The sequence below is a fragment of the Macrobrachium rosenbergii genome, chromosome 58 (assembly GCF_040412425.1).
Source record: "Macrobrachium rosenbergii isolate ZJJX-2024 chromosome 58, ASM4041242v1, whole genome shotgun sequence".
NCBI lineage: Eukaryota > Metazoa > Arthropoda > Malacostraca > Decapoda > Palaemonidae > Macrobrachium > Macrobrachium rosenbergii.
Genome location: NC_089798.1, coordinates 14,057,531 through 14,084,959, shown reverse-complemented (window position 1 = coordinate 14,084,959; position 27,429 = coordinate 14,057,531). Strand labels below are relative to the sequence as shown.

The 27,429-nt window shown below is 43.4% G+C and overlaps 1 protein-coding gene across 1 annotated transcript in view; it reads right to left on the bottom strand.

Moving 5' to 3' along the window:
• LOC136837264 (synaptic vesicle glycoprotein 2B-like) overlaps positions 1 to 27,429 on the bottom strand; it is a 406,633-nt gene that overhangs the window by 90,053 nt on the left and 289,151 nt on the right. The window contains 1 exon segment of the mRNA XM_067102003.1: positions 11,860 to 12,076. Within this exon segment, the coding sequence (XP_066958104.1) occupies positions 11,860 to 12,076 (217 nt within the window).

The window sequence follows — 27,429 nt, the reverse complement described above, 5'->3', positions numbered from 1 at the left end:
ACTGGAGACCCAGCCACTGAAACCGGGACTCCGGAGTCAGGCGGGACTTCTCTCTGTTCAGTTGAAAACCTAACGACTCCAGGAAGTTGATGACTATGGACGTAGCTTTCTGACACTCCGAACTGTTGGTGCCCAAATTATCCAATCGTCTAAATATGCTGCTAGGGATATCCCTTGAGACCGGAGTTGTTGCACTACCGTGTCCGCCAGCTTTGTGAATATCCTGGGCGCAATGTTTAGACCGAAGGGCATGACCCTGAAGGAGTAGGCTTGATTCCCGAGTCTGAAACCGAGGAACTGAGAGAAGTTCGCAATCGGGACGTGATAATAAGCGTCTGAAAGATCGATAGAGGTGGTGACGGCTCCACGCCGGAAGTAGAGATCTGAGCTACCGTAAGCATGGAAATTTGTCGCATTTTATGTAGAGATTTAGACGCGACAGATCCAGGATCACTCTTTGCTGATCGGAGTCTTTTTGGGAACAGTGAATAACCTGCCTTGAAACTTTAGGTGCCTTACTTTCTTTATTGCTTGTTTGTTGAGCAATTCTGTCACGTAATCCTTTAGGATTGATGTGGGTGGCTGGTAAAACCTGGTTAGAGGAGGAGGGTTTTTGATCCAGCTCCATCCTAGTCCTTTGGACACAATGCTGTGTGCCCAAGGGCTGAAGGTCCATTGGTCCCTGAACCAAAACAGGCGACCACCTACCTGTGTTCTCTCAGTGGGAGGGAGCGGGTTTATTCCCTCTACCACGTCCAGGCCTTCCCCTTGGGGTGGTGTTGGGTTTCCTCTATGAGGGGCTTTGCCTCTTCCCCCTTGTGATCCTATTAAGGCCGTGAAAGTAATCCACGGCCCTCATATGTGGGGTTGTATGCTGGTGAGGCCACATAGGGGCAGCAAGGGTGCAGCTGGTTGGACCAGCACATACTGTTGGGGTGAGCCTTTGAGGTGGAAGGCTGTGCCACTGCCGAGACCGGGACGGCTTGACTACCGCCTGATGGTGGGGCCTCTTATGCCTCCCTGAAACGTTTGCCTCCTCTCGATTGGGGCCGCCAGATTCTGGGGTCTTACGCTTGTAGGCAGAAATGCCCCAGCGAGAGCGAAGACTCTGGTTGGCCCTTGTAGCCTCGGCCATAACATTCGTGACCTCCTCTTCTGGGAAGAGGTTAGGTCCCCAGATCGAGCTTTTAACGAGCTTGTTAGGCTCGTGGCGGATAGTGGCATCGGCAAAGATGAACTTCCTGCATTCCAGTCTGGCCATGATGAACTCAAATAGGTCAGACTGAAAGCCAGCCAGCAAGGACTTAGCCAAGACCTGAAAGAATGGCTCGTCCGCGCAGGGAGACGGCAGTAGCTTCAGTAAGGCAGACGGAGTTCAAGGACCGGGCTAACTTAGTCCGGGCATCAAACTCCGCTTTCAAAAAGATTCCGGCAGCTTGGGGAGCTGCTCACTGAACTGTGAGGAAGCACAGAAGGGGTCCAGCTTCCCGACAGTGAAAGTGGACGGGGCGTCCACCAGAACTCATTACTTCCTGGGAATACCAGGGAAGTGGGGTCTGTCTCCCTCAGCTGTGGTAACGGATTACCTTCAAAGCACGCTCGGGCCGTAGCCAGAGCGACTTTGTTCAAGCAAAGGGTGGGAAGGTTGTCTCCCAGGGCAAACATAGTGAAGTTGCCCCTTGAAAGGAGTCAACTTCGTATTGTCTGCCTGCCACTCCGCCAGAGTGCGCAGGAGAGCCGACTGAGCTTGGTCCCTAGGGACGATGACAGTCTCCCTAGGAACCTTATCCGACCGAATCCATGCTTCCTCCGTAAGTCTCACGAAGCCTGGGTAAGGGGGCAAGGAGATCGGGGGAAGAACTCCAATTCCTCCAACCGTCTCGTGCCAAGACCATCAAGTGTCAGTTTGCCATCATGTTGGATGGCCCGGAGGGCAAAACGCCAAGGGTTACCGACATCGAACGGCGGAGGTCCGCTGTGTCGGGGATAACATACTGTGGTTCGGCTGGGGGTGGGTGAGCCATTCCCGCCAGTATGTTATCATGACTGGCCAACTTTTCGGAGATTTTTGAATCTCGAATCCAGGTCCTCCGTGAAACGCTGAAAAAGTTGATTGGCAAAGGCCTCTGCGTCGAAAGCAGGCTGGCGAGGAGGGCTTGGTTTTGCAGCCTCTTACTCGCGCTTTGCTGGAGGAACCAGACTTGCTCCCGGAGGCTACAGGTCCTGAGACCTTAGCCTTCGACGGGGGAAGGGCGATGCCTTCTTGGAGGACGAGGACTTATAGCCCTTCGCCTTCCATGAAGTCTTCAACTTCAACTTGGGGATAGCAGACGGAGCTCTATCACCCAAGGAGGAAGACTTCACAAAACCTGTGAAAGAAGAAACAGATGAAGCAGGGGAGTCAAAAAGAGGGGGCCCGCCCCAACAACCTCACTTACCTCACCACTTACCACCTGGTCCTGCTCGGTGTTCATGGGTTCCAGGTCTAAGATCCATGGCGGCGACATCCTCCGAGACCTCAGCGAGAGGATATCCACTTGGGGTGGCTGGGTCTCATCCCGGATTTGCTGGATGATGGGGGTGGCAAGATCTTCAGGCACTGCGCGCCGCCACCCGTGCGCGGGTAGAGCAGGTCCTCAACTTAGCGCCGAGGACGAGGGGCTTCCCCGACGGAACATTCCTACCAAACCCAGCCACCCAGGCCCGGAGGGATTCCAAGGCAGACTTCTTGGAAGACTTCGTCCGCCTGTAAGAAAACCAACAATTAGCTAAGAACGAAAAACAGTCCGGGAACCTCATAAACAATATACATATAATATGAGGAGCAAACGGAGTAATGAAGACTGTCACTTACCGACTCATCCTGGACAGTTGTGCAGAGAGCGAAGCAAACCTCACAACCATCAGGGTGCCAAACAACCAGGTCATCCAGTCGGACCGCACAACCAGCGTGGGTCCGCACACTACGTGACCGTAGGGTTGTTGGAGGAGGCGGTGCACCCGGCTCCTCACAGCGAACAGTCTGTAAGCAGAAAAAGTACATGAACCCACCACCCTAAGCAATCTAAAGCTGGCAAGGCCGGGAAACTCAACTGCAACCGGAATACTCCGGCGGAGAAGAACTCCCTAATCATAAACTGGGCCAATAAGCTCTAAATTACACAGAGTGGAAGGTAAAAGTTTTCCAGACCGGAATACTCCGGGAATGAAAGAATGAGAGACCAGGAACCAACCATAAGGGCTGCCAGTAAAATAACGGCGGAGCCCCGGGTATAGGACCGACTCACTTATATATATATATAATGAATTAAGGAAAATACTCCTGTAGATAAACAGACTTATCTAAAATAAAAACAAAAACAATAACATTAACAAGTGATGGTAAGAACTCAAGAGACGGAAGGATCCGCTCCTTTATATAAAATGAAAACCTTCCTCATTTACTTCCCGCCGGAGAAACAAGATGGGCAAGATGCTCGTATATGTTCATAACATAGGCCGAAGCAATTATATTTTAACCTATCAAGTAAACCCGACGGGAGAAGAGAGGTGTGGATAGAGTGACTCGAACACGTTCGAGTAAACAAACCACCAACACCAACACAGCGATGCTAGGGACTGATATGGGAGGGAGCGAATCCTCTCAACCAAATGGAGAAGTCCCTGAACTCGGAGAAAACGCCATCTAGCGTCACCCGCACGAGTAGAGCAAGGCTGGAGGGGAGGGAGGGGAGGGGGGAAGGAGGAGAGAGTAGGCTACCAAGAAGGAACAGGAGACAGGGGGAAACATATCACCCGCTCAACTGCACCATACCTCCAAGATAATGAATCTTGGGAGGGTAGAATGACTGGAAGCAACACAACCCGATGCCCGACTCCTTCCTAGGCGAAGCCTAATAGGACCTAACCTAGTATAGGCTAGGAAAAAAGGAGGGCAGAAGGGAGGAGGAAGCAACAGGGAGAGAAATTTTGTGCTGAGAACCAACCAGGATCGAGAATGGGGGCAAGGAGGCGACTAGCCTAGAGGAAACACATCCAAAGAACTCTATTCCCCCAAATGGAGGAAGAGAACTAAGGGGCTCACTCTGCCCACCAAAAACGATCCCGGAGGAAACAGCAACCAAAACTCCCTCAACCTGATGATCTCCCCACCCAGGGCAAGGGGATGGAAGCAAACAAGCCTACTCCACAAAATAACCATCACACATAAAAAATAAAAACAAAAATGTGCTCAACAGAGAGCGAGCCTACCACGAGGAGGGAAGCGGTTAGATCTGAGGCTGCCGCCAGCACCGTGAAACAAAGGGGGAGGTAAACCAACAACAAAATAATAAAAATAAAACAGAAAAAAGAGAGCACCATCTTCAAGCATAAAAATTAATTAGCCTAGTAAGACCAAAAATAACAAGGAACCCAACCTGGAGGGGACATGGCGAAGATGAAATAATCCAAAAAGGAGGCGCACAATAAAAGAAATGATCGAACCTAGATCTTTCAGACGGGCATCACTCTCACCAAGGCCCGTAGTGTAAGGCCAATGAAATTAAAAACAAAGAAGACGCCGGGGGGAGCCAGCTCTTTTTCTCTGGTATATCTAGCATTATTATACCTAGAAAGTATAATGGAACCACCAGGAAGGGAACCAAGGGGGCAAAAATTTATCTATAACAGTACATGAGGAGACAACAACCAACTGAAAAGAACAAATGAAGGACGAAATACCTTTCCTCAGATTTTGAAGGGTTAGGGCTTCTAACCTTCGAAACCCTTTACATGGCTGGCAGGGGACGCAATGGGTGAAGAACTCAATTCCACTACTGTTTGTGGTTCTATAGAAGGAAATCGTCTGGACATCCTCTCTTTTCATAATAAGATCTCAATATTTATGAAAATACGTATGGTAAGACCTTAACAGCCAAAAATCTTTTTGAAGACAAACAAACCCCAACAAGAAGATGGTAGTTAACTTGAAATGGTAAAGCTGCTTCTCCAGTCTTTTGCACCATCTCAGCAAGCAGAAAATGTCCAAAATAATGGAGTCAACCCTCAATTCAGTGGACCAAATGCACCACAAATAGAAAAGGCCATCTTCTTGACTGCTTTAGCACTATGAAATGTATAAGTGAATGGTGGGACAAGACTGGCAAACAGCTGACTATCAATTATTATTGTCCCCTGGCTGATCATTCCTGGCCAAGAATGAGCACCCTAAAAAGGAAATCTATTTTGATAAGGAAAACTCAATTTAGCACACAAAACATTATGCCTGGTTCAACCTAAGGTTTAGGCAGAGGTCATGGCAAACATCCCACAGGGCTCTGTTACCAGGGATGGGGTGTTTGATTAAAAAGGCAGAGAGATCTTTTCACATAACATTAGGAAAGTAAGTAAGTTGTTGGCTTTCTTCAGTTTCTTTTGAAGAAGTCTCTGAATGTAAAGGGTGGTCATCAGAGACAGCATTATTGAGCTGAACATTCAACTACACTTATCATTAAGTATGGTATTGGTTAGTCCTGTCTTCCAGCAGAAAACCAGGGTTTTCTTGATGGCTAGGTATGCTGACTATCGCTAGGGAGGTGCAGTAAAAACCCAGTATGTTTAGGTAAGTATCTGTAGAACTACATCCTAAAAACATAAGTTCGTATTTAGTTTCGTGTTCTGTTACCAAAACCTAAAGGAATTTGGAATAAAGAATGGGGCTTGAAACTTGTGGCTTGACCTTGGATCAGAAATATTTTGGGGTGTTGGGACTGAAACTTGAGAGCTTAAGCCATTTCATCACCTGTCAATTTCTTTGACAAGCTCCTTTGAGGACAAACAGCAGCCTCAAAATGGCACTTTTATAATAAAACAAAGTTTTATATATACTTCCTAAGTAATTACATAGCTATAGTTTCCACTCGAACGGCAGCCTAGATTCAAAATTTCGCTGGCAGCACCTCAACATAGTTCTCATAGGTGATCAGCCCGTCCCACTAACGGAATATTGGAATGACCCAGCAGACAATCCTTATTCGTTTTATGCCTTATGTCCATCAAAAGAGAGGAGGGTGGGCTCTGATTCTGTAATTACTTGGTAAGTATATATAAAACTTTATTTTATTACAAAAATGTTATTTTATATACAGTAAATAACTTACCAAGTACTGTAATTACATAGCTGAATCTCACAATGACAGGAGGTGGGATACATTGACATAGTATTCTACTCCAAAACATTAAGTCATGTAATGAATCTGAAATAGAAAAGCTGCTAGCACTGAATACAATGCTCGTTGTTCCTTACCAGTTAAGAGAGCCCACAGTATAAAACTACAATTGGTTGTCGCTCAACTTAACCTGTAGTGGCGTGGCGGTAAAGCCAAGGGTCGCCTCTACTTAAGTGGGAGCTTTGTAGCAAAGGAGTACTCCTATGGCTACCAAAGCATCAGTTGAAGTTATGCAGATAAGGAGTTATCCAATAGCGAGCAAAACTTTAAAAGATGCCCTTGTCCTGGGTGCAGTACCAACATAAAAAACAACCAGAAACACTGTCACCTACACTGAAATAACACCACAACCCATCCACTGAGAGTGGTGGGTGCTCCAGGTACTTTGCACCCCTGGCTCCTAAAAACTCTATACTTTGCTAGAAGGTGAAAAGACAGTAAGAGAAATCCTATGCTTCCTCCCGCCATACCATACCAGTCACTATCCTGTGGTACTTCAGAATTTTAAATGTTATTTAGCTGGCGCCAGGTGAGCTGTCGAAGCTTGCGGATTGGTATAAATATCGCTGGTTCCAGGCAAGCTGGGCGCCAGGCGAGCTGGGTGCCAGGCGAGCTGGGCACCAGGCGAGCTGCTAGGAGTTCTTGGATGCCATAAACTCTAATGTCGGTGCCAGACTTTAGCTGGCGCTTGGTGAGCTGAGCGCCAGGGGAGCCCGAAGCTCTGGGCACTGGGAGCTCTATCACTGGAGGCCAGACTTGTAGCTGGCACCAGGCGAGCTGGGCGCCAAGAGAGCTAGCAGCTTGAGATTCTGGAAGCTCTGTAGCAGGCGACAGACTATAGCTGGCACCAGGACAGCTGGGCACCAGAAGAGCTAGTTGCTCGGGTTTTACTTCCTAAGACAGTGAGATGCAAAGCATGATTATACTTCCAGTTGGTCAATGCAAAGTAAGGGATATATTGTCCCTGAAAGCTAAAGAAGTAGAGACTGCTCTGATGTCCTTAGCTTTCACTAATAGAAGGCAAAATGTTCTCCTGAATCTGAGAGTTTCGAAAATGAAATCTCTTTACGATGAAGGACAATGCAATCCTAGTCAGAGGGTGAGGAGGTTCTTGACAGAACTTCAAAGGATAAGTAAGGCCCTTTTGATTATCACGTCCTGCTCAGGTAAAACCTAAGAGCTCCAATTAAACAGGGAGCTCAATCTTTTCCCTCAGTGTTGGGGAGTGCTCCTGGGTGCTTGGAGCATGCTCTGGCACCAGGCTGTAGATGATGCCAGGCGAGTTAGGAATTTGGGAGCTGGATGCCAAGTGAGTTAAGAATTCAGGAGCTGGATGGAGCTTTTGGAAGCCAAGGATGTCTGTTAAGCTCTAAGGGAGAAAGAACGGATCCAGGTCTTGGACAGATCCTCATTCTTGGCTAAAATTCAATGGAAAATGAGCAAACAGCATCTCGTGCTTCCTAGCTGGGCGTGTAAAGGGTTTGAGAGGTCATTGAGAAAAAGCTGAAAGATCCAGGTCTCTGTGCTTAAACCAGAGATAAACAAGGAAAGCAAGAGATACTAGATCTTCTCAGAAACAATGAGGTAATCCACAGTTGGGTCAGAGATGTCTTAAAAGAAGAGACATAGAGTCTGAGACACCAGCTTTGGAAGATGACCACTAAATCTGGTAGGCAGAGGAAGAGGGTGACTTCTGAATCCTGTAATAGCCTCTGCAACACATCCTAAAGACTCTTTGGAAGACAATCCTCTGGACAGTCTGGTGCCTGTCTGGGCAAGAGAGGACCACCCTTGGTTGTATCTCTGAAGCTACGTTGTCTGAGAAGACACGGTTTGGAGGAAGGAACTTGGAGAGTCCACCAACAACCGTAGTAGGTTCAGGAGTCATTATATGGGCCAGAACAGGCTAAGAGCGTAGCTAGAAATTGAGCCTGAGACTGTTTAGCGCTTCCTCGACCATGCTGAAGGGCGGAAGGCCAGGACACCCAAGAAGGACTGGCTATAGCATGGTGCCTGTTGCCCATGTTATAACTGGAGTAAGACAAAGGTTCCTTGAAGTGGCAGACAGGTCCAAAGTTGGCTTGCTTATACAATAAACAGATCCCGACAACCCAGGGGACTGAAAGGCCATGATGGGAAGGACATTCTTCTGATGGCCCAGTATGTCCTTCAAAACTTAGTTCCCGGAATAAATCGAGTGACTAGAAGACTTGAGTGATCTGTCAACAGAGGAAGAACTCTGCTGTTTGGTCAACAGGGAATGCTGGATCCAGCTTCCCTGCTTAAGTAGAAGCATTAGGACTGAGGTCTCATCCAAATGACTACCATAGTCTAGATGTGAGCTAGGGACGAGCCGTACTGGAGCATTAAGAGAATTGCTTTAGCTCTCCAAAGTAGAAATAAAAATTTCATTCTTCTTGGGGACTGAGTCGCGGAAATCTTCCTGGTTCCTCAAGTGGGCTCCCTTGACCCAGATCTGAGGCAGACAGCTCCCACTGAAGGTCCAACTAAAAAACCTGGGCTAAGAAACAACACAGAGGTGTCCGACTGTGTTTCCCTGTCCCAGTAAGATTACTGTCAAGAGCCTTTGAGCCCCTCTTCTTTGAAGGAAATGAAGTCAGTCGACACGTAAGGACTGAGGTAAAGCCTAGACAAAAGGGGAAGAAGAATGCTTCCTGCATATCCAAGCCCCCATCCAAACATCCTGGAGAATGGATGATATAACTATTAGGATCATCTCCTTCTTGAATTTCATCTAATGTTTAAGGGAAAGAACAGAGGAACCATGGTCATGCAGCTCATCATCAGGAGATGAGTACAAGAAAATAGTGATGAGTGCTCCGAAACTGGTGTCAGAACAGCATTGTTTGGGAGCAATGACCAGTGCAACTGTGTGACTCTCACAGTGGAAGAGAGCACCAGAAATCTCCTTCTACGAGTGGAAAATGTTATCTATATTTATTAAAGACAAATAGTCTTCAGACTGACTTTTTGTTGTGGCTTCTATAAGCCAAGACTTCTCTTTTATTTGTCTGAATGACATTTCTGCCGTTGGATGCCAATTTAATAGATAATTTTATAATTTTAAGGCTAAAATATTTTGGTCAGCTTCCTGGTTAGAAATCTTGACCAACTTCCACTCCCAAAGAGTCAAAGCGAGTCAAGGTTGGGTCAAGACAATACTTACTTCTTTTTGGTTTTTTCTGCACTGGAGCATAGGGTTCTGTGTAATTACACTAGTCTGCTTCTTGGATTTTTCCAAACAAAGGTTGTCAGAGGAGGTTCCAGCAGTCGTCAACTGTGCCGAGACTGTACCATCAAAGGGACCAGGGGTACTTAAATCCTTATGGTCACCATTCATAAAGATTGGAAACAAAAAAATATATAAAAAAATATAAAATAAAAAAAAATAACCTGAAACCTTATAAAGATATCAGCCTTTCATGGAGTTTATTCTTCCACCAATGGCACACGTAAGAACCGACTCCAAAATGCCTATGTCCCTACCCTAACCCTAGAGGGATGGCACAACATGATTAGAGTGGCCCAAGTGTATGCCAAACCCACTTGCTAGGGCTGAGAATATTACATGAATATAATCATCCCCACCCTAATCATGTTATGGGCAAACCAAACAGAATGCCAAGTCTTATCCTCAGAACCAGACTCCACTGGAATTCGTGGTCCAGCCCTAAAGAATAGTTCCGCCTTTGAGCTATCAATCTGATAACTCTTAGGTCCAAACATTATCGGGCAGTTGATGGTCCTACCACAATTCTCACTATTTAGCTTCGGATATAAACCCAATCCCAGCTATATCTTTTCCTATTTAACAGGTCCAATAAATTTAAGCAAAAGTGGAAAATTCCACAATATTTAATACAAACAAATATATAATCATATATGAGACTCTTAAACTTAAACCTGGGAACAGATTCCTGGGGTTCAAGAGCCCCCTCACCATGCCAAGATGGTTCCACATCGAGGAGGACCAAGAGAGTAATGGTTTCTCGGTCTTTCCAGTTACGTGTCGTCAAAGATGGCAGCTTATGTATACGTGTCATAAGTCACTCCTCGTAGGATGACATAGGATTTAGCCTAGGTAATCGCTATAGTTAAGAGAAAAGAGCCCCTCTTATCTTTGAGTCCTATACTCCATCAAGTGTCAACGGCACTTACTGTATACTGGGCCTAACTGACTAAAAGAGAATTCTTTTATATTAATTGGTCTAACATGGAGACTGAAAGGACCCAAAAGAGCAAATCCTTTGGGGACTCACAACGGCCACCAAAAATAGGTTTTTCCTACTTCAAAACCTGTTTTTTAGTGCTGTATTGATGAAATGTTGCAATTATTCTGAGGAAAGCCCCTGCTGAAAGTTTTTGTTCCTTTCAATTTGTCTGCAGTTTGGCATAATTGTTAAATTCTGCTAGCCGATGCATCCTTCAAGGTGGAAATATTGAATTAGGCTATACAATGTGTTTGCAACTGCGGTCAACTTTGACAATTTTAAATCTCGTGATTAGGAATTTTGTTACTGAAAACCATGACCCAATGGTTTTTTCATTATTTTTTTATAATTTTCATGGAGTAAAAGGAAAATTTACTTTTTAGCCCTAAAAATAAATCTAAAAGACAGAATTAATGACAACAGAGTATGCAAAAAAAAAGGGCTGAAATAACATTACGTAGATGGAAAAAGGATAAATGAGGTTGAATCTTTTAATGGAATAATGGGAACCAATATTAGTTCTCTTGAGTTGGAACTTGGTGAAAGACAATAAAAATTAGGAAATCACACAAAGGGCAGGGTGAATAAAATTGAAAACCAAATTGATAGATAATGAATATGAAATTAATGTCTTGTATGATCTATCTTCCTATACATACATAAACCATGGTATAACAATGACACTATATCTAAAAGGTTTTTTTCACTCTAAAAATAAATCAGAGGAATATTAGGAGTCAGATGGCAAGACAGAGCGAGCAATGATACCAAGAGGGAAACTGCTTAAGTACGATAGTTGACTGGGGTAATGATGAAAGAAAGCTGAAGACACCTTGGACATGTCATTTGCACAACCCTTCAGGAGAACAGTTTCCTTAAACTGTACTCCCCTTCATAATCTCTTTTTCATCTTACTTTCCACCCTCTCCTATCAATTGTTTCATAGTACAACTAAAAGTTTTCCTCCTGTTACACCTTAAAAACCTTTTTGCTCTCAAATTTCCCTTTCAGCGCTGAATGACCCCATAGGTCCTAGCGCTTGGCCTTCCTAAATTTTTATATTCCAATTCCAGTTCAGAGTAATAGTATGTGACAGTGTCAGCTGGGCTCCTGTGAACACCAAAAGAACTGGATAACTCAGACCTAATGGATGCAGATAAGAGGAAATTTGTGGAAGATAAAGCACAGGCAAGACATGAGTGGCAGAATTTCACAGAGGCCTTTTATGTCATATAGTATTGGAATAATGATGATCATGAAGTGATAAGGAATGAAAGCAATGCCTTACTGAAGAAAAATGTATGCTTAAGTTTTCAAGAAGTCAGCCCACAACTATCCAGACATTTGTACATAACATTTCTAAATAAAATTCTCCACATCTACTAAATACTGTACAAGCAACCAGATCAATATCTTACCTAAGAAAAATTTGCGCCCAAGTTTGTCCATGCAAAAAATTGTCCATACATTTGCAGGAAAGGCAGAAGAAGCTGTTATTAGTGTATTCACAAGTGCTTGAGGATCTACTAAGTTGTCGGAATCACAATCTACAGATGTGGAATTTCCATGGAATGTCGTAAGTTCACACACACTAACCTGTGTTTTAAAGAAGAATAATTCAAACTGATGCCATTTCTATTACAAATGTATCCCAACAACACAACCTTAAAAGGTCAGTAATATTAAGCATAAAAGACTGAAGTATATATTCACTTTAATAGACACATAAAATACTAGGATACACTGGGAAACTGTGTAAGGACTGGAAGTTGTTCTAGATTCTGCCAATTCCAACAAGAAAATACATAATAAAGTATTTAAAGTGAAAATTAGACTTTTTGATCACTATTCAAACTTCTTATACTTGAATGGAATATTTCATGATGAAACACTAGAATCAAATTCTGTTTAAAACAATGCCTTTTAAACAAGAAAACTGAAAATGGCATTTTCAAGCAATGGCTGATATATATTGTACTGATAACCTGGCTATCCTATGTCATACTCACACAGCAAAAAGTACCATTTATATATTAAAAATCTTACGATCTATGTGGAAAATATAGTTTAGTCAACATGGTATGACTGCAGAGGGTGACTAGCTACTTGGGGGTAAAAAAAAAAAAAAAAAAAATTAAAAAGGCTAAAATTCTTCCTAAAGCATTCAAGAACCCATGACACACATCAAAACCGAAGATCAGTGTGAGCTGTTGGGGTCCCCAAGGGCACTGAGGGTGTAAGGTGCAGCCGGCCTGCTGCATACTGGATCGGGTCCCGTGTCAGCCGATGAAAATTTAACAGAGAAATAAACATAATTCTTAAACTAAAAAGATAAAAATTCTAAGGGGAACAAAAGACCGAAGGTCCAAAAAGAAACTTTTCAATCACTAGTAACAATAACAATAATGTACAAAAGAAACTGATGTTAGCTTAAAATTAACATGACAATGTGAAAAAGTACATAAACAAAAGAACTATACAATATTGAAAACCTTATAACTTAAATGTGTCATTTAGACAAATACATGGATAACACAGCCAGGTGAGAAGTCAAGGCAAGCCTGACTGAAATGACCGTAAAGGGGGGGATAACTGAGGCAGTGGAGGAGGAAATGACTAGGAATCAGAAAGGGAACCAGAGGGAGGGACAACGTTCCCTGCCGCGACTGCTGAGAATTTAAGAGCTTCTAAGGATTTCAAATAGTGACGTTTGAAAACCAGGTGACTTCCAACCGGTGTACCTGGTAAGATCCGTGGAAATTCATGTAATGAAAGTAATTAATGGAGGTGGCCACAGCTCTGATATCATGAACTTTTGGGACTGAGTCAGGGTTAGCCTGCTTGATAAAGTAAAGGATCTGTTGTCTAATAGCAGACATAGAGAGATTACCCCCTCCTTCCCTGATAAAGAGAGGCCCAGAAGAGATGAGAGGACCTGTCTAAATAAGCCCTCAAAGTATGAACTGGACACAGGGACAGGTCTAGAGGCAGAGGAAGAATTTTCCAAGGCGACCACCTATGCCATGGATCTTCATTTTTGGCCAGGAAGGTAGGGTGAGGAATCAGCAAAACCTCCTGATGGAAGGAAGTCGACGTGGTTGGGTTCTAGAGAGTGCAGACAGCTCCGAAATTCTAGCACCTGAAGCCAGGCTAACTAAAAACAACGTTTTCCTCAACATGGAAAAGGTAGGGGCAGGATTGATTATCGATATCTGAGGTTAACTTCAACACGTCATTTAGAAACCAGGAAACCGTATGTGGACGGATTACTGGCCTCAGACGTGCACATGCTTTAGGGATGGAAGAAAAGTAAGGGTCTGTGAGGTCAATTTTGAAACCATACAAGAACACTTTACGAGAGCCGACTTGACTGTAGTAACAGTACTAGCGGCTAAACCCTTCTCAAACAGTGATCTAAAAAAGGAGATTGCTAAATTAATGGTCATTACTGTAGCCTCAGATTCTCTTAAAAGAGTGCTAGTTTCTTAATTGCTGAGTCGTACTGACGAAGAGAGTGAGGCCCGCTTATCTGATTCTAAGAACATGGTATTGACAGGATCAACGTTAGCATCCCCTTTGAGCCAGCAAACTTCATAAAGTCCACAAAGCCAGGGCATTTTGGATTTTTGAGGAAGCTGACACAGTCTGAGTTTGTACTACTTGTGTTAGTTCCGGACTGGGGATTCGGATGTATGAAGTTTCAGTTCTAGTAGAAGAGGAAACCAGCTGCTCTTTGGCCAGTAGGGAGCCACTAGAGCTACTTGACCCTTGAACGTCCTCAGTTTGTGGAGGACTTTCAACAACAAGTTCACTGGAGGAACAGATAGATCACCTTCCACCTGTTCCAATCCAATGACATTGCGTCCGTGAAAAGAGCTTGAGGGTCCAGGTTGGGAGCACGTAATGAGGGAGCTTGTTGTTGAGCTTGGTTGCGTAACAACAAATCTACCTCCAGACCCGAACTAGTTGGCAGATCCAATTGAACGAACCCCTGTCCAGGGACCACCGACTCGAGGGGAGTTGTCCTGGAGAGAGAATCTGCTACGACGTTCCGGACCCTGCAAGATGGGTGGCAGATAGGTGCCACTTGTTCTTGCAGGCCAAGGAGAAAAGTGCAATCATTACCTGGTTGATCCTGCTCGATTTTGAACCTCTCCTGTTTATGCAGTGGACTACCGTGGCACTGTCCAGAACCAGCCTTATGTGAATCTTCTTGGGGAAGGAGCTTCTTCAAGGTAAGGAAGACCGCCATGGCCTCCAGAACATTTATATGGAACTCATGGAACATGAGGACCAAGTCCCCTGTACTTCTTGGTGTTGAGAATATCCTCCCCACCCGCTTTTTAAGGGGCGTCTGTGTGGATAACCAACGCCGGAGGAGGAAATTGAAGGGGGACTGACTTGGACAGGCTCTTGACAGGCGACCAAGGACGGAGTCGCTTCTTCAAGATGTGGGAATCAGAGACACCTTGTCCCTGAGACTGATATTTGCCCGACTCCGCCACACTCTGTTGATATCCTTCAGTTTCACTTTCAGCAACAGGTCTGTCACCGAAGCTTAACTGAAGGGAGCCCAAGACTGTTCTTGGGTCCGCCGAGAGGCCCTTTGGATTTGAGAAACTGTCTGGTTGTTTCTGGCTATCTCCTTCCTCTTGGGAGGAGGAAGAGAGAGCTTGTGAGAATTAGATCCCACTGATTCCTAGCCATTGAAAACAACTGCTGGGAACCAGGCGGGACTTCTCCTGTTTACACGAAAGCCCAAGGATTCTAGAAAGTCGACCACCACGGATGTAACTCTCGGCATTCCTCGACGCTGGATGCCCAGATGATCCAGTCGTCGAGATACGCCGCCAGCGTAATCCCTTGAGATCGGAGTTGCTGTAACGACCGCAGTCTGCCAACTTGGTAAAAATCCTTGGGGCTATGTTGAGGCCGAAAGGCATCACCTTGAAGGAATATGCCTGCCTTCCGAGCCTGAACCCCAGAAAGGGGGAGAACCTTTCGCAACCGGGACGTGATAATAGGCGTCGGAAAGATCTAGAGAGGTGGTTACGGCTCCATGGGGCAGTAGGGTCCGAACTTGGGAGACAGTAAGCATCCGAAACTTGTCGTGAACGAATGTAGGAATTCAGACGGGACAAGTCCAGAATTACTCCGTTTTGTTGGAACCTTTCTTTGGAACACTGAAGAGCCTGCCTTGGAACTTCAGAGACCTCACTTTCCTTATAGCCTGTTTCTGTAGGAGATCCTCCACAAAGTCCTCGAGATCCTTGGTCGTAGCCTGATAAAACTTGACTGGTGGAGGGGGATTGTCGATCCAACTCCAGCCTAGGCCCTTGGAAACTATACTCTGAGCCCAGGGACAGAAGGTCCACCGAGCTCGAAAATGATACAGCCTCCCGCCCCCACAGGATGTATGTCATCGGTCCTGTGATTGCTTCCCCCTCTGGAGCCTCTACCTCCCCTGTTCCTGGGAGAGGAGAGCTGGCTCCTCTTCCCGAGCGAAGCCACGGGCTTATTGCCTCTGGTTGATTGTCTGGGCATGAAATTTCCCCTGACTTTCATATGCAGGATTGAAAGCTGGGGAGGAGACATAGGAAGGAGCAGCCAAAGACTGATGTGCCGGGTTTACCAGGACATACTGAGGTGGAGGATGGGAGGAAGAGGTCGAAGGTTGACTTTGTAAAGGAACCTGGACCAAGGACTGAGCTGGAAGACGTTTGAAGTGTTTAAATTTCTTACTGGACTTGGTGGGAGGCTGGCAAGATCAGACTGTTTCCTTTTTTATAGGGCAGGCCCCAACGGGAACGGAGGCTTTGATTGACCCTAGCCGCCTCAGATAAGACTGCATCAACTTCTTCTTGTGGGAAAAGATTAGCACCCCAGATCGAACTCTTAAGAAGCTTATTAGGTTCATGCCGAACTGTGGCTGCTGAAAAGATGTGCTTCCGGCAGGCCAGTCGGGCAGTCATAAAGTCAAACAGATCTTGTTGAAAACTCGCCAAGAGAGATTTCGTCAAGACCTGGAACAATGGATCTTCTCTGTAAACCAAAGAAGTTGCTTCCGCTAAAACCAAAGAGTTCAAAGACCTGGCGAGCCTTTCCTTAGTATCAGCCTCTGTTTTCAAGAGCGACTCCGGGATCTTAGGGAGCTGCTCACTGAACAGATCAGAGGCGCAGTCTGGGTCAAGCCGAGTCACCAGAACGTATTGGGGGCTCCTTCCAGAAGTCAGTGCCTCCGGGAAGACGAGCGATGTAGGGTCCGTCTCACGGAGATGAGGAAGGGGTTTACCTTGAAGCAAGCCTGGCTAGTCAGGAGGCCACTTTCGAGCGCAAGGGAGAAGGAGAACATCACTGAGAGTGAACATAGTGAACACTCCCTTAGCTGGTGTGAGCTTAGTGTTCTCCGCTTGCCACTCCGTGTAAGGGTCCTCATCAAAGACGACTGGGCTTGGTCCCTAGGATAGATGACCGTCTCCTTAGGGACTTTATCAGACCTGTTCCCAAACCTCTCCCTTCAGCCTGGCAAAACCAGTGTAGGGAGATGTCAGGTCCGGAGGATAGAACTCTAACTCTTCCACTCTCCTCGTGCCTAAACCCTCTATGGTAAGAGTACCTTCGTACTCGGGAGCATAAAGGGTGAGACGCCAAGGATTCCTAGATCAAAGGGGGGAGAGTGGAAGGGTCAGGAACAGAATGCCTAGAACGTTGTTGAGATTCCACCTTCTTGAAAGGGAGTGAAGAGAAGAAGCAAGACCAGACAGCTTACTGTCTACCCTCGCGTCGATCTTCTCAAACCTCGTGTCGATTCTTTCCAGGAACTGTTCAAAGAACTGAAGTGTATCCAAGGAAGGAGGAGGGGGAACTACCTGACGTGATTGAGGCTCCGCCTGGGACCCGGAAGGGGAGGTCAGCCATATCATAATTTTCATTAGGTTGATTATAAAGATTGCAGACTAAAAAGCTAGATTTGTTTGTTAGATGCAGTATTAATTGAAGAAATTTGAAATGAATTACTATTAACTGTAATTTTATCATACGTTACGCGATTATGAACATATATTGCTGTTCCTAACTTGCCTTCTCCTGAAACGGAGGAGGCTAGAAAGTAATTACATATTGATGGAACTGGATCATTAACATGTTGTAAACATATGCACATTGGTTCATGTTGTTTTAGGAGTCTTTGTATTTCACCCAAGTGCAATCTTGTTTTCAAACCGTTTATGTTCCACTGAATAATAGTATAATTGAATAGGATGAAAGTTAAATGATTTTGTATAGTTGATTATTAATTTTTTCAATAATTTTTAAACAATGGGTAACTATTCTCTTAATTAGATTTAATTTTCTTTTTGTTTTTGACATTTCTGTAAACTTCTGAATCAATAGATAATTTAATTTCTTCTTGTCTGGTTAAGAAATTGTCTAATACTGCTATTTTACTCTCACGATAATATAGCAAGTGTCCAATACACATACAATCTTTGGTATGTGATTCTAGCTGACTTGAGGTATTATCTTTTCTAGTTAAGAAATTCCTTATTACGTTTGTCAATTTTTCCTTATTTGCGGTTTTGTTTCTTTGCAATATTGCAAAAGCACTTATGGCATCCACATCGTTCATGATGAGGTTCAGTTTGTGGTGTTATACCTTCTTGGCTACACTGTTGACACTCACAATTATCATTTTGCCTTCCTTGGATTGATTGAATTTTGTCTTGAAATTTACTTGGAAACACTGGTGAAGGACTTATTTCATCAATGTTATCTAAATTAGTGGATGTTTTCCTGTTGAGTTTGGGCATTTTTTCTTCTTGGTGTCATTGGTGTTAACCTGAGTTTTTGGGAGAAATTATTTCTCTACCTCGTTTTCTTCTTGTTTCTTCAGCATGATTTTCTTCCTCTTCAGAGTCTATTGATTGCAATTCTTCATCTTTCATTAGTATTTCATAAAGGTTGCTTATTAGTACTGTGTTACTAGATTCTCTAAGAGACTTTATGTTAATTTCTATGTCTGTTGACCTTGTCGTTTCTTTATCATTTGCTTTTCATGTATTTTAACATTTTTCTTGGGTAATACTTTTCCTACAGCATCTCTATATGATTTATTTCTAGCAGGGTCCATTAAACCTCTTGATTTCAATTCTTGTTTTCCTTCTGGAATTGACATGCCAGACCTGCTTATTAATAATTTTAGTTCTGTGCAGAAAGAAATAGCCAAAGCAACCAGGCAATTCCTCATGAACAGAAAGCTAAAGATGCGTACCAAAGAAAGGGTCTTAGGTTCCCTTCAGTTTGCTTCACTAACGGATCTACTCGTGAAAGCCAAACTGAAAGACATAAACAGAGTATGGCGGAGACGTGCCAACATCAGATTCAGAGACAAGGTGTCCCTAATTCCGCAAGTACTGAGGAAGAGACTCTGGCCCTGGACAACAGTCAAGTGCTTATCAAAGTCAGTACCGCTCCAGTTCCCCCCTCCGGCATTAGTGATTCACACGGATGCTTCTCTGAGCGGGTGGGGAGGATACTCTCAACACAAAAAAGTGCAGGGAACATGGTCCACTATGTTCCGCCAGTTCCATATCAACGTTATTGAAGCAATGGCAGTCTTTCTAACCTTAAAGAAACTGCGTCCAACCAGACTAATCCATATAAGGCTGGTCTTGGACAGTGCGGTAGTGGTGCATTGCATAAACGGGGGAGGTTCCAAGTCAAGCCGGATCAACCAAGTAATGATAGCAATATTCTCCCTAGCAAACAAGCACCAGTGGCATATGTCAGCTACCCATCTCGCGGGAGTTCGGAATGTCATTGCAGACTCTCTGTCCAGAACAACTCCGCTGGAGTCGGAATGGTCCCTGGACAAAACATCATTCGAGTGGATTTGCAGTCAGGTCCCAGGTCTCCAGGTAGATCTGTTTGCCACAGAAAGCAACCACAAACTTCCTTGTTATGTGGCCCCCAACCTGGACCCTCTGGCTCACCCCACAGATGCGATGTCAATAGATTGGAAAAAGTGGCAGAGGATCTACCTGTTTCCTCCAGTAAACTTGTTGATGAAAGTCTTACACAAGCTCAGGACATTCAAAGGTCGGGTGGCTCTGGTAGCGCCCAACTGGCTGAAGAGCAACTGGTTTCCTCTTCTTCTAGAACTGAAGCTCCGGTGCATACAGATCCCCAAACCAAAACTGACACAAATAGTACAAACACGGACTGTCAGCTTCCTCAAGAGTCCAAGATGCCCTAGCTTTGTGGATTTCATGAAATTTGCAGCTCAGAAAGATGCTAATATTGATCCCATTAATACAATGTTCTTAGAATCAGACAAAAGGGAATCTACCCTCAGACAATATGACTCAGCAGTCAAGAAATTAGCTCTGTTCCTGAAAGAATCTGAAGCTACAGAAATGACCATGAACCTTGCAATCTCGTTCTTCAGGTCATTGTTCGAAAAAGGTCTTGCCTCTAGTACCATTACTACAGCCAAATCAGCTTCAAGAAAGATATTTTTACATGGCTTTAATATTAACTTAACTGATTCTTATTTTTCATCAATTCCTAGAGCATGCGCTCGTTTGAGACCAGCAACCCGTCCACACACGGTTTCCTGGTTCTTAAATGACGTTCTTAAATTAGCATCAGATACTGATAATCAGAATTGTTCATTCTTAAGTCTGTTAAGGAAGACCTTATTCTTAATTAGTTTAGCTTCAGGTGCTAGAATTTCTGAACTGTCAGCTCTATCTAAAGAACCGAACCATGATGATTTCCTCCCATCAGGAGAAGTTCTGTTAGCCCCAGATCTCAAGTTTCTCACTAAAAATGAAGATCCGCGAGATAGGTGGTCCCCATGGAAGGTTGTCCCCCTTCCACAAGACCTGTCATTGTGCCCAGTCTCTACCTTAAAGGCTTATTTAGACAGAACCTCTAATATAACTTCAGGCCCTCTTTTTGTGAGAGAAAGTGGAGGAACTATTTCTCTGAAGGCCATCAGACAACAAATCTTGTACTTTATTAAACAAGCTAACCCAGATTCAGTTCCTAAGGTCCATGATATCAGGGCGGTGGCCACCTCCACTAATTATTTCCATCATATGAATTTTGACGATCTCAAAAATATACGGGGTTGGAAATCACCTTGGTGTTCAAACGCCACTACCTCAAATCCCTAGAGGCTCTAAAATTTTCCAGTGGCGGCAAGAAGCATTGTTCCTTCCTCTGACTGATCTCACTATGCATTCCTAACTGTTCTGTCACTCTCTCTCGCCTACCTGCCTCGTTTACTCCTTACCGTCTTCTCTGGGTCAGGCATGCCTCACAGCCTGACTCCTGACCATGTTGCATATTGTCTATTTTTCCTATTTGTTAGCATTTAAGTCAATTATAATCGTGTTCTGATGTTCTGTATATCATGTTTACTTTGGGGCATGGTTCCCCCATCTTGTTATTCTCATGTTATTATAGAGATTTTCGATTTGGGTAATTAAAACTCACTTTTACTAATTGTTTTATTTCTTTCCATCACAGTAGTTTTCCAAGACCTTCACCAAGCTGGTATGTTTAATTCTCTGTTATAATTTCACCGGGTGACACAGGTCAAAGCCCAGAAAAGGGATTTTGACAAAGGAAAAATCTATTTCTGGGGAAGACCTGTGTCACCCGGTGACCCACCACTATTCCTTCTTTTCCCCTGGGTAAAATACCAAGCTTGGGGGGGGTGCTAACCTGGAATGCCAATATGGCGGCTGAGTTGTTGGTAGTCAGGGAGCTGGTGTGGGCGTTGTTACGGCACCTCGCTCTGGGAGATTTTGAGATTGGGAATATCTACAGGGCAGAGGCCTGTGGTAGTGACAACACTCACCCTTTCATATACACGACTCCATTTTATGGAGCTCGCACTGGGGGTAAACCCCAGCATTGCATTTAGCTTTTTCTCTGGTATGTTTAGCAGTGAATTTACCTAGAAATGTGTGCTAGATGGTAATTTCACCGGGTGACACAGGTCTTCCCCCAGAAATAGATTTTTCCTTTGTCAAAATCCCTTTTATGTGATGATTAAATATCTAGTAAAAGCATCATCAACAGTGTTCAGAACAGTCTCCACCTACATTTCCTAGAAGCCCTCCCTCAATTTCATGCAGATGCCCTTCCTCCTGCCTCCTAATACAGATTTATGATCCCTTATATGCAATAAATCTGGCAAGAAATATCCATTTGCAAAATTCAAATAGTACAGAAGAAGAAGAAGACAGTTTTTAAAATAATGATAAATTTACTAAAACTTGTTTTTACTTACTGTATCCAATTATACTGCATGTGTTATCTTAATATTACTGTATTATCTTATTATTCTGCACAATATGAACACTGCACTTGTGCTTCTTACAGGCCACTGGGTTTACCCTAGTGACTGAATTCATGTAAGATGGCCGACCAGTGCAATGGGAGTGCAATGGCATCCAATCCAGCACACCTCTCTCTCAATAACCCCTCCATTTACCCACTCTCTGTGCTGCCGATATCTCTGTGCTTGTAGGCTTACTGGGTGCTGTGCACGAGTCCGCCATCTTGTGAAAGTTGACCTGAGGCGACCCGGCCCAGTGGAGAGAAGCATGGCCAGGAGATTGCCCCATTCTAATACTAGGAGCAGTTTTGACCAGATGTATATTCCCGCTTTACCTCACTGAGGCTGCCATTTGCCTCGTGTCACCTGACACCAACTCTGGGACCCCAACTCATAAAGGAGTGATAATTTTGGATACCCAAGTTAAGTCTAAAATGTACACTGGAACTGGGCAGCCCATTTTCCTTGAACTATATTCTCTTTTCCTTACTTTTTAATCAAGAACCCTTCCCAAATTTCCCCCTAGTCTCCCTCTCTCTCCCTTTGTCACTATATGTCCCACCTTGGACCCCATACCTCTCTTCTATGTCAAAGCCTCCCACCGTTTGCATGCTTAGTTAATTTCCTGATTAGGAAGTGATACCAAGTTGTCTTTTGACTGGCTGTGTGGTCCACATGCCCGCTTGAGTGGTTAGAGCAATTAAGCATTAGGGCATGATATTGTGATGAGTTAGGATAGCTCGATGATACAGTGGACACCCCCCTTATTCATGGTTCCGGATTCACAGAAACGTATATGCACATTATTCGTGGATAATTCACATATTCACGATATTTTTCATATTTTCATGACTAAATGCACTTTTTGTGATAAAATTATTAAAATACTCTGTTATAAACATTTTTAGAGGGTATTTTTGGTGTCTGAACTATCAAAATAGACAGTTATAAGCATTTTTAGAGGGGTGTCAAGTATTCATGGATTTTAACTATTCGCGGGGGTTGTGATACGCATCCCCTGCGAATACCAGGGGTCGACTATATATTTGGGGCCTTAGTGCATGCTATTCATATAGTTAATTCAACAGCTCTCTCTTTCAGAAGGATGTCTTTATCATGTGTGACGTACGACAAAATCTCAGCTCACTCTTTCATTCTCCACTGGAATCCTCATGTGCAACGGAACAAAGGAATTTCATCTTTTACAGCACTGTTAAATACCTACTTTACCGATCTCTTATTATTCATGTGTGCCCATGCTTGTAATTAATTTGCGGACAGTTGTCATTATTTGTTACGTAAATGTAGTTACTCATCTACTTAGTATAATTACGCCTTACAGTAACTTGACTAAGGGAAGATATTGAGGTTAGCATTCCCAGGATTTTGATTCTTCTCAGTTTTTTTTTATTACTGTCAGCCATTTCATAGCATTCTGTTGCAAGGCTGTGGCTGGCAAGTAACACTGGTGACTTGGCCAAAGATCAAACGTAGAAATTCCCCATGTAAAAAACACGTACGTAAAGTAAAAGCGAAAAACACAAGCTGAGAATCCAGTCACAAGCAATAAGCACCCATAAAATTTGCTCCGTTCTGGCTAGCAAACTTTAGCACATTGTAGAGATAGGAATTTTGAAGATCTCATGTATATTTACAATGGTTAAAATGTTCTTTTTGAAATTGATGCATGCTCTGCTTTTATTTGTAAAGTAAAATCTGTCTCACTGCGGAATTTAAGAAAGTCAGCCCATTTTAGCCAAGTACGTGTTCACATAAACAAAGGGCAAGCCTGATTTAACCCAGCGTTTGGTTGGTAACTCCAAAGCCAAGGCTAGATTTTTATGTTCGAGCCCTAAGCAGTTTCAGCGAGGGAAATAGCAGAATTTTGCATAGCCAAGTGTTTTACCTGTTGCTACATTGTTAGGCTGTTCTTCCGTGCTACAACTTTAGATAGGACGCATGCTTGCAAAGTTAGCATTTCTTTGTTAGGAAGAAGGTGTTCAGACAAGCATCATTTGATAAAATGCAACTTGTCACAACAAATGAGTTTCCACCAAGTTTTGGCCTAAGAAGGCAAATTTTCCCCATGCTAGGAGTTAGGTAACGTACATTTATGCATGCTATTTATATTTTGCTTTCAGTTTAGTGGAATAGGCATATACAGTTGGCTACTCACGGAATGTTTATTGTCGTATTATATTAGAATTGTTAGATTTCCGAGAGAGAAAGAGAGAGAGAGAGAGAGAGAGGATAGGATTTCTGTTTTCTTAAATACTGTATTACCTAGGGTGTTAGCTACTGCTTTCAAACCTGCTGGATTATTTAGCCCATCAGAGGGACATTTAAGCGTTATATTGATATCATACCACAATAAGCAGCCCTATACAGTATAGAGCTTCATATTCTCACACTAATTGCTTACCCTACCCCCTATGTCACTAACATATCAGGTAACTAATTTTCTAGGCTCTTATGTCCTATACTGTATATACATTTCAATCTTGCATTCTGCAAAACCATTAACTGCCTTGTACTTCTTAAACAAATTGCACATATGTGCTACTCAATTCTTGTGTCCTTACACACCTTTCTGTACTTATTGTACCTAAAATTTGCACGGATGTGCCCTTTTAACTTTGTGTGTTACTAACACAGCACACCTTTGTGGTGTCTATTGTTGCACTGAATGTGCATTTGATTATTTTTTATTCTGTTCTTATCAAACAACACCTCTGCTCCATGTGTCACCACTATATCCTTGGGCAAGTTAAGCCTTACTGGTCTTTGTAACCGCTAATGTTCTTTGTGAACAAGCCGTGCATTTTGTGCCTTAACTCACTTTGTGTTTCCATACAAAGCTTGCACCACTGCGTGGCATTCTGCACCTATGAGCTAAATTACGTAGAGTGCCACAAATTTAGTTCCTAGGAACTCTCCCACACCTGCATGCTAATCCCGTAGTGTGTCATATCTCCATTCTTCGGAATCCATAAAATTCACACCTTTTGTGCCATCTGCACCCACGTGCAAATCCTGTGGAGTGCCACTTACTTAGTTTGTTGGAACCACTTTGCATAACAGGGCCAGCATCACCCTTATCACAGGGACATTTTCATTCCAGTGTAGCCCGTCAAGGTACACCGCCATTTAGAGTCGACTCAGAGGTACCCTCCATTTTTATAAGTGTAGCCTAGACCGGCCAACTTCCTTATTTTGCATACACTCAGACCAGTTCAGAGTGCCATTTCATTTTTTCCACGCAACTGCTTGTGTGGCTGCCCTAAAATTTTAGGCATTTTTGGGGATGGTCAGACACCGCTCTAAGCATTAGCAACATGTCAGCCAAGGATTATAAAACTTCCACCAACGCAGGGAAAGGTATGGCCCTCAAGGGGACAAAGCTGACCCAATGGATCCAAGAGAAGGTTGCTGCCACTAGGAAGGAGAGACAACAAGGGAAAGAAAGGGAGCATCAAGAGAGGCAGGAAAGGGAAGAAAGGGAACGTCAAGAGAGACAGGAACAGCGACCGCATGAGCTAGCCCTAAGGGAGAATGAGATAACATTAAAGGAGAAGGAACTCAAGCTCAAGAAATCCAAGCAAGACAGTGCCATGGCACTGGTCCAACACTGAGCTGAACATCCACTGCTGGCATGCACTCCTTCCATTACACCCAACATAAGTCACCTCCTTTGGAAAATGGGGATAAGGGAAACCTTTAGGCAGTCAGGAAGGCCGTAGCAACAGCAAAAGAGATTATGCCTGAGCATTGGAGGCAAAGATGGCGAGTTCTTCCAAAGGAGACTGGCTAAACTTGGTACGGCTGGTGCTACAAAAAGTCTCCCGCCTTGCAGTGGTGTATTGAGCAAGGAGTTGAAGGACTTAGTAAATCGACTCCTGCTTGAGGACTTCCTCCATTATGCACCGGGCTCCTTGGCTCTATACATTAACCCTTAAACGCCGAGCCTCTATAGGCAGTCCCCGGTTATCGGCGGGTTTCCATTTCTGAGGGTGTGATGATAACCGAAAATCGCTGCTAACCAAAAATTGGCGATTTCCGACGCTTTTTCGGCGATTTTCGGGGGTTATCGGCGCCGAAAAGCGCCGATATTCGGTTATCAGCTCTTCTGTTAGGTATGTATCGGTGCCAATATCCAATTATTGGCGCCGATAAGCGGAAATCAGTGATATTCAGCGCCGAAACTGCCAATTTTTGCCGCTAGACAAGCCCCATAAAACCGGATCGCTGTTAACCGAGCCCGCCGTTAACCGGGGACTGCCTGTATTTACAAAAGTGTCTGCTGTATGCCAGCGGCATTTGGGAGTTAGCACCGAAGCGGAAAAAAAGTTTTTTTCAAAAAATCACAGCACGCTAAGTTTTTAAGATTAAGAGTTCATTTTTGGCTCCTTTTTTGTCATTGCCTGAAGTTTAGTATGCAACCATCAGAAATTTAAAAAAATATCATTATCGTATATAAATATTGAAATATATGAGTGCGAAAAAAAATTTCATATATAATTGTATACAAATCGTGCTGTGAGCAAAACGGTTAAAGCTAATGAGTTATTTTTTTTCATTGTATTGTACACTAAATTGCGATGATTTTGGTATATAACAAATTGTAAAACGATCAAAGCAACACAGAAAATATTATCACAAAATGATGCATGAATTCGTAACGAGCGCACGTAAAAAAAAGTTTTTTATAAAAATTCACCATAAATCGAAATATAGTGCTAGAGACTTCCCGTTTGTTGAGAAATGAAGGTAACTGATTGAATATTACTAGACTGTAAGTGTTTTAGATTACAATTGCAGTTTTTGACCATTTCGGTTGAGTTAAAGTTGACCGAAGGTAGAATTTTTTCTATTTATCGTGATTTATATGAAAATATTTCAAAACTGATAAAAGCTACAACCAAGAGTTATTTTTTGTTGTATTCTACATGAAATTGTGCACGTTTTCATATATAACACTTTATGTAACGCCTAATATAAAACGGTGCGAAAATTACGACAAGGTGACTAAAGAAATTCTGAGATTTTCAGCCAAGTTAGCGCGCGCGGAGGTAAGGGAAAATTTTTTTTCAAAAATTCACCATAAATTGAAATATTGTGCTAGAGACTTCCAATTTGTTGCAAAATGAAGGTAAATGATTGAATGTTACTAGAATGTAAGAGTTTTAGCTTACACTTGCATTTTTCAACCATTTCGGTCGAGTCAAAGTTGACTGAAGGTTTAAATTTTGGCACTTATCGTAATTTATATGAAAATATTTCAAAACTGATAAAAGCTACAACCATGAGTTATTTTTTGTTGTATTCTACAGGAAATTACACACATTTTCATGTATGTGTATAACACTTTATGTAACGGCTAATAGAAAATGGTGCGAAAATTATGACAAAGTGACTAAAGAAATTCTGAGATTTTCAGCAGAGTTACTGTGCACGGAGGTAAGGAAAAGTTTTTTTAAAAAATTCACCATAAATCAAAATATTGTGCTAGAGACTTTCCGTTTGTTGCAAAATGAAGGTAAATGATTGAATGTTACTAGAATGTAAGAGTTTTAGCTTACAACTGCGTTTTTCGACCATTTCGGTCGAGTCAAAGTTGACCAAAGGTTGAAATTTTGGC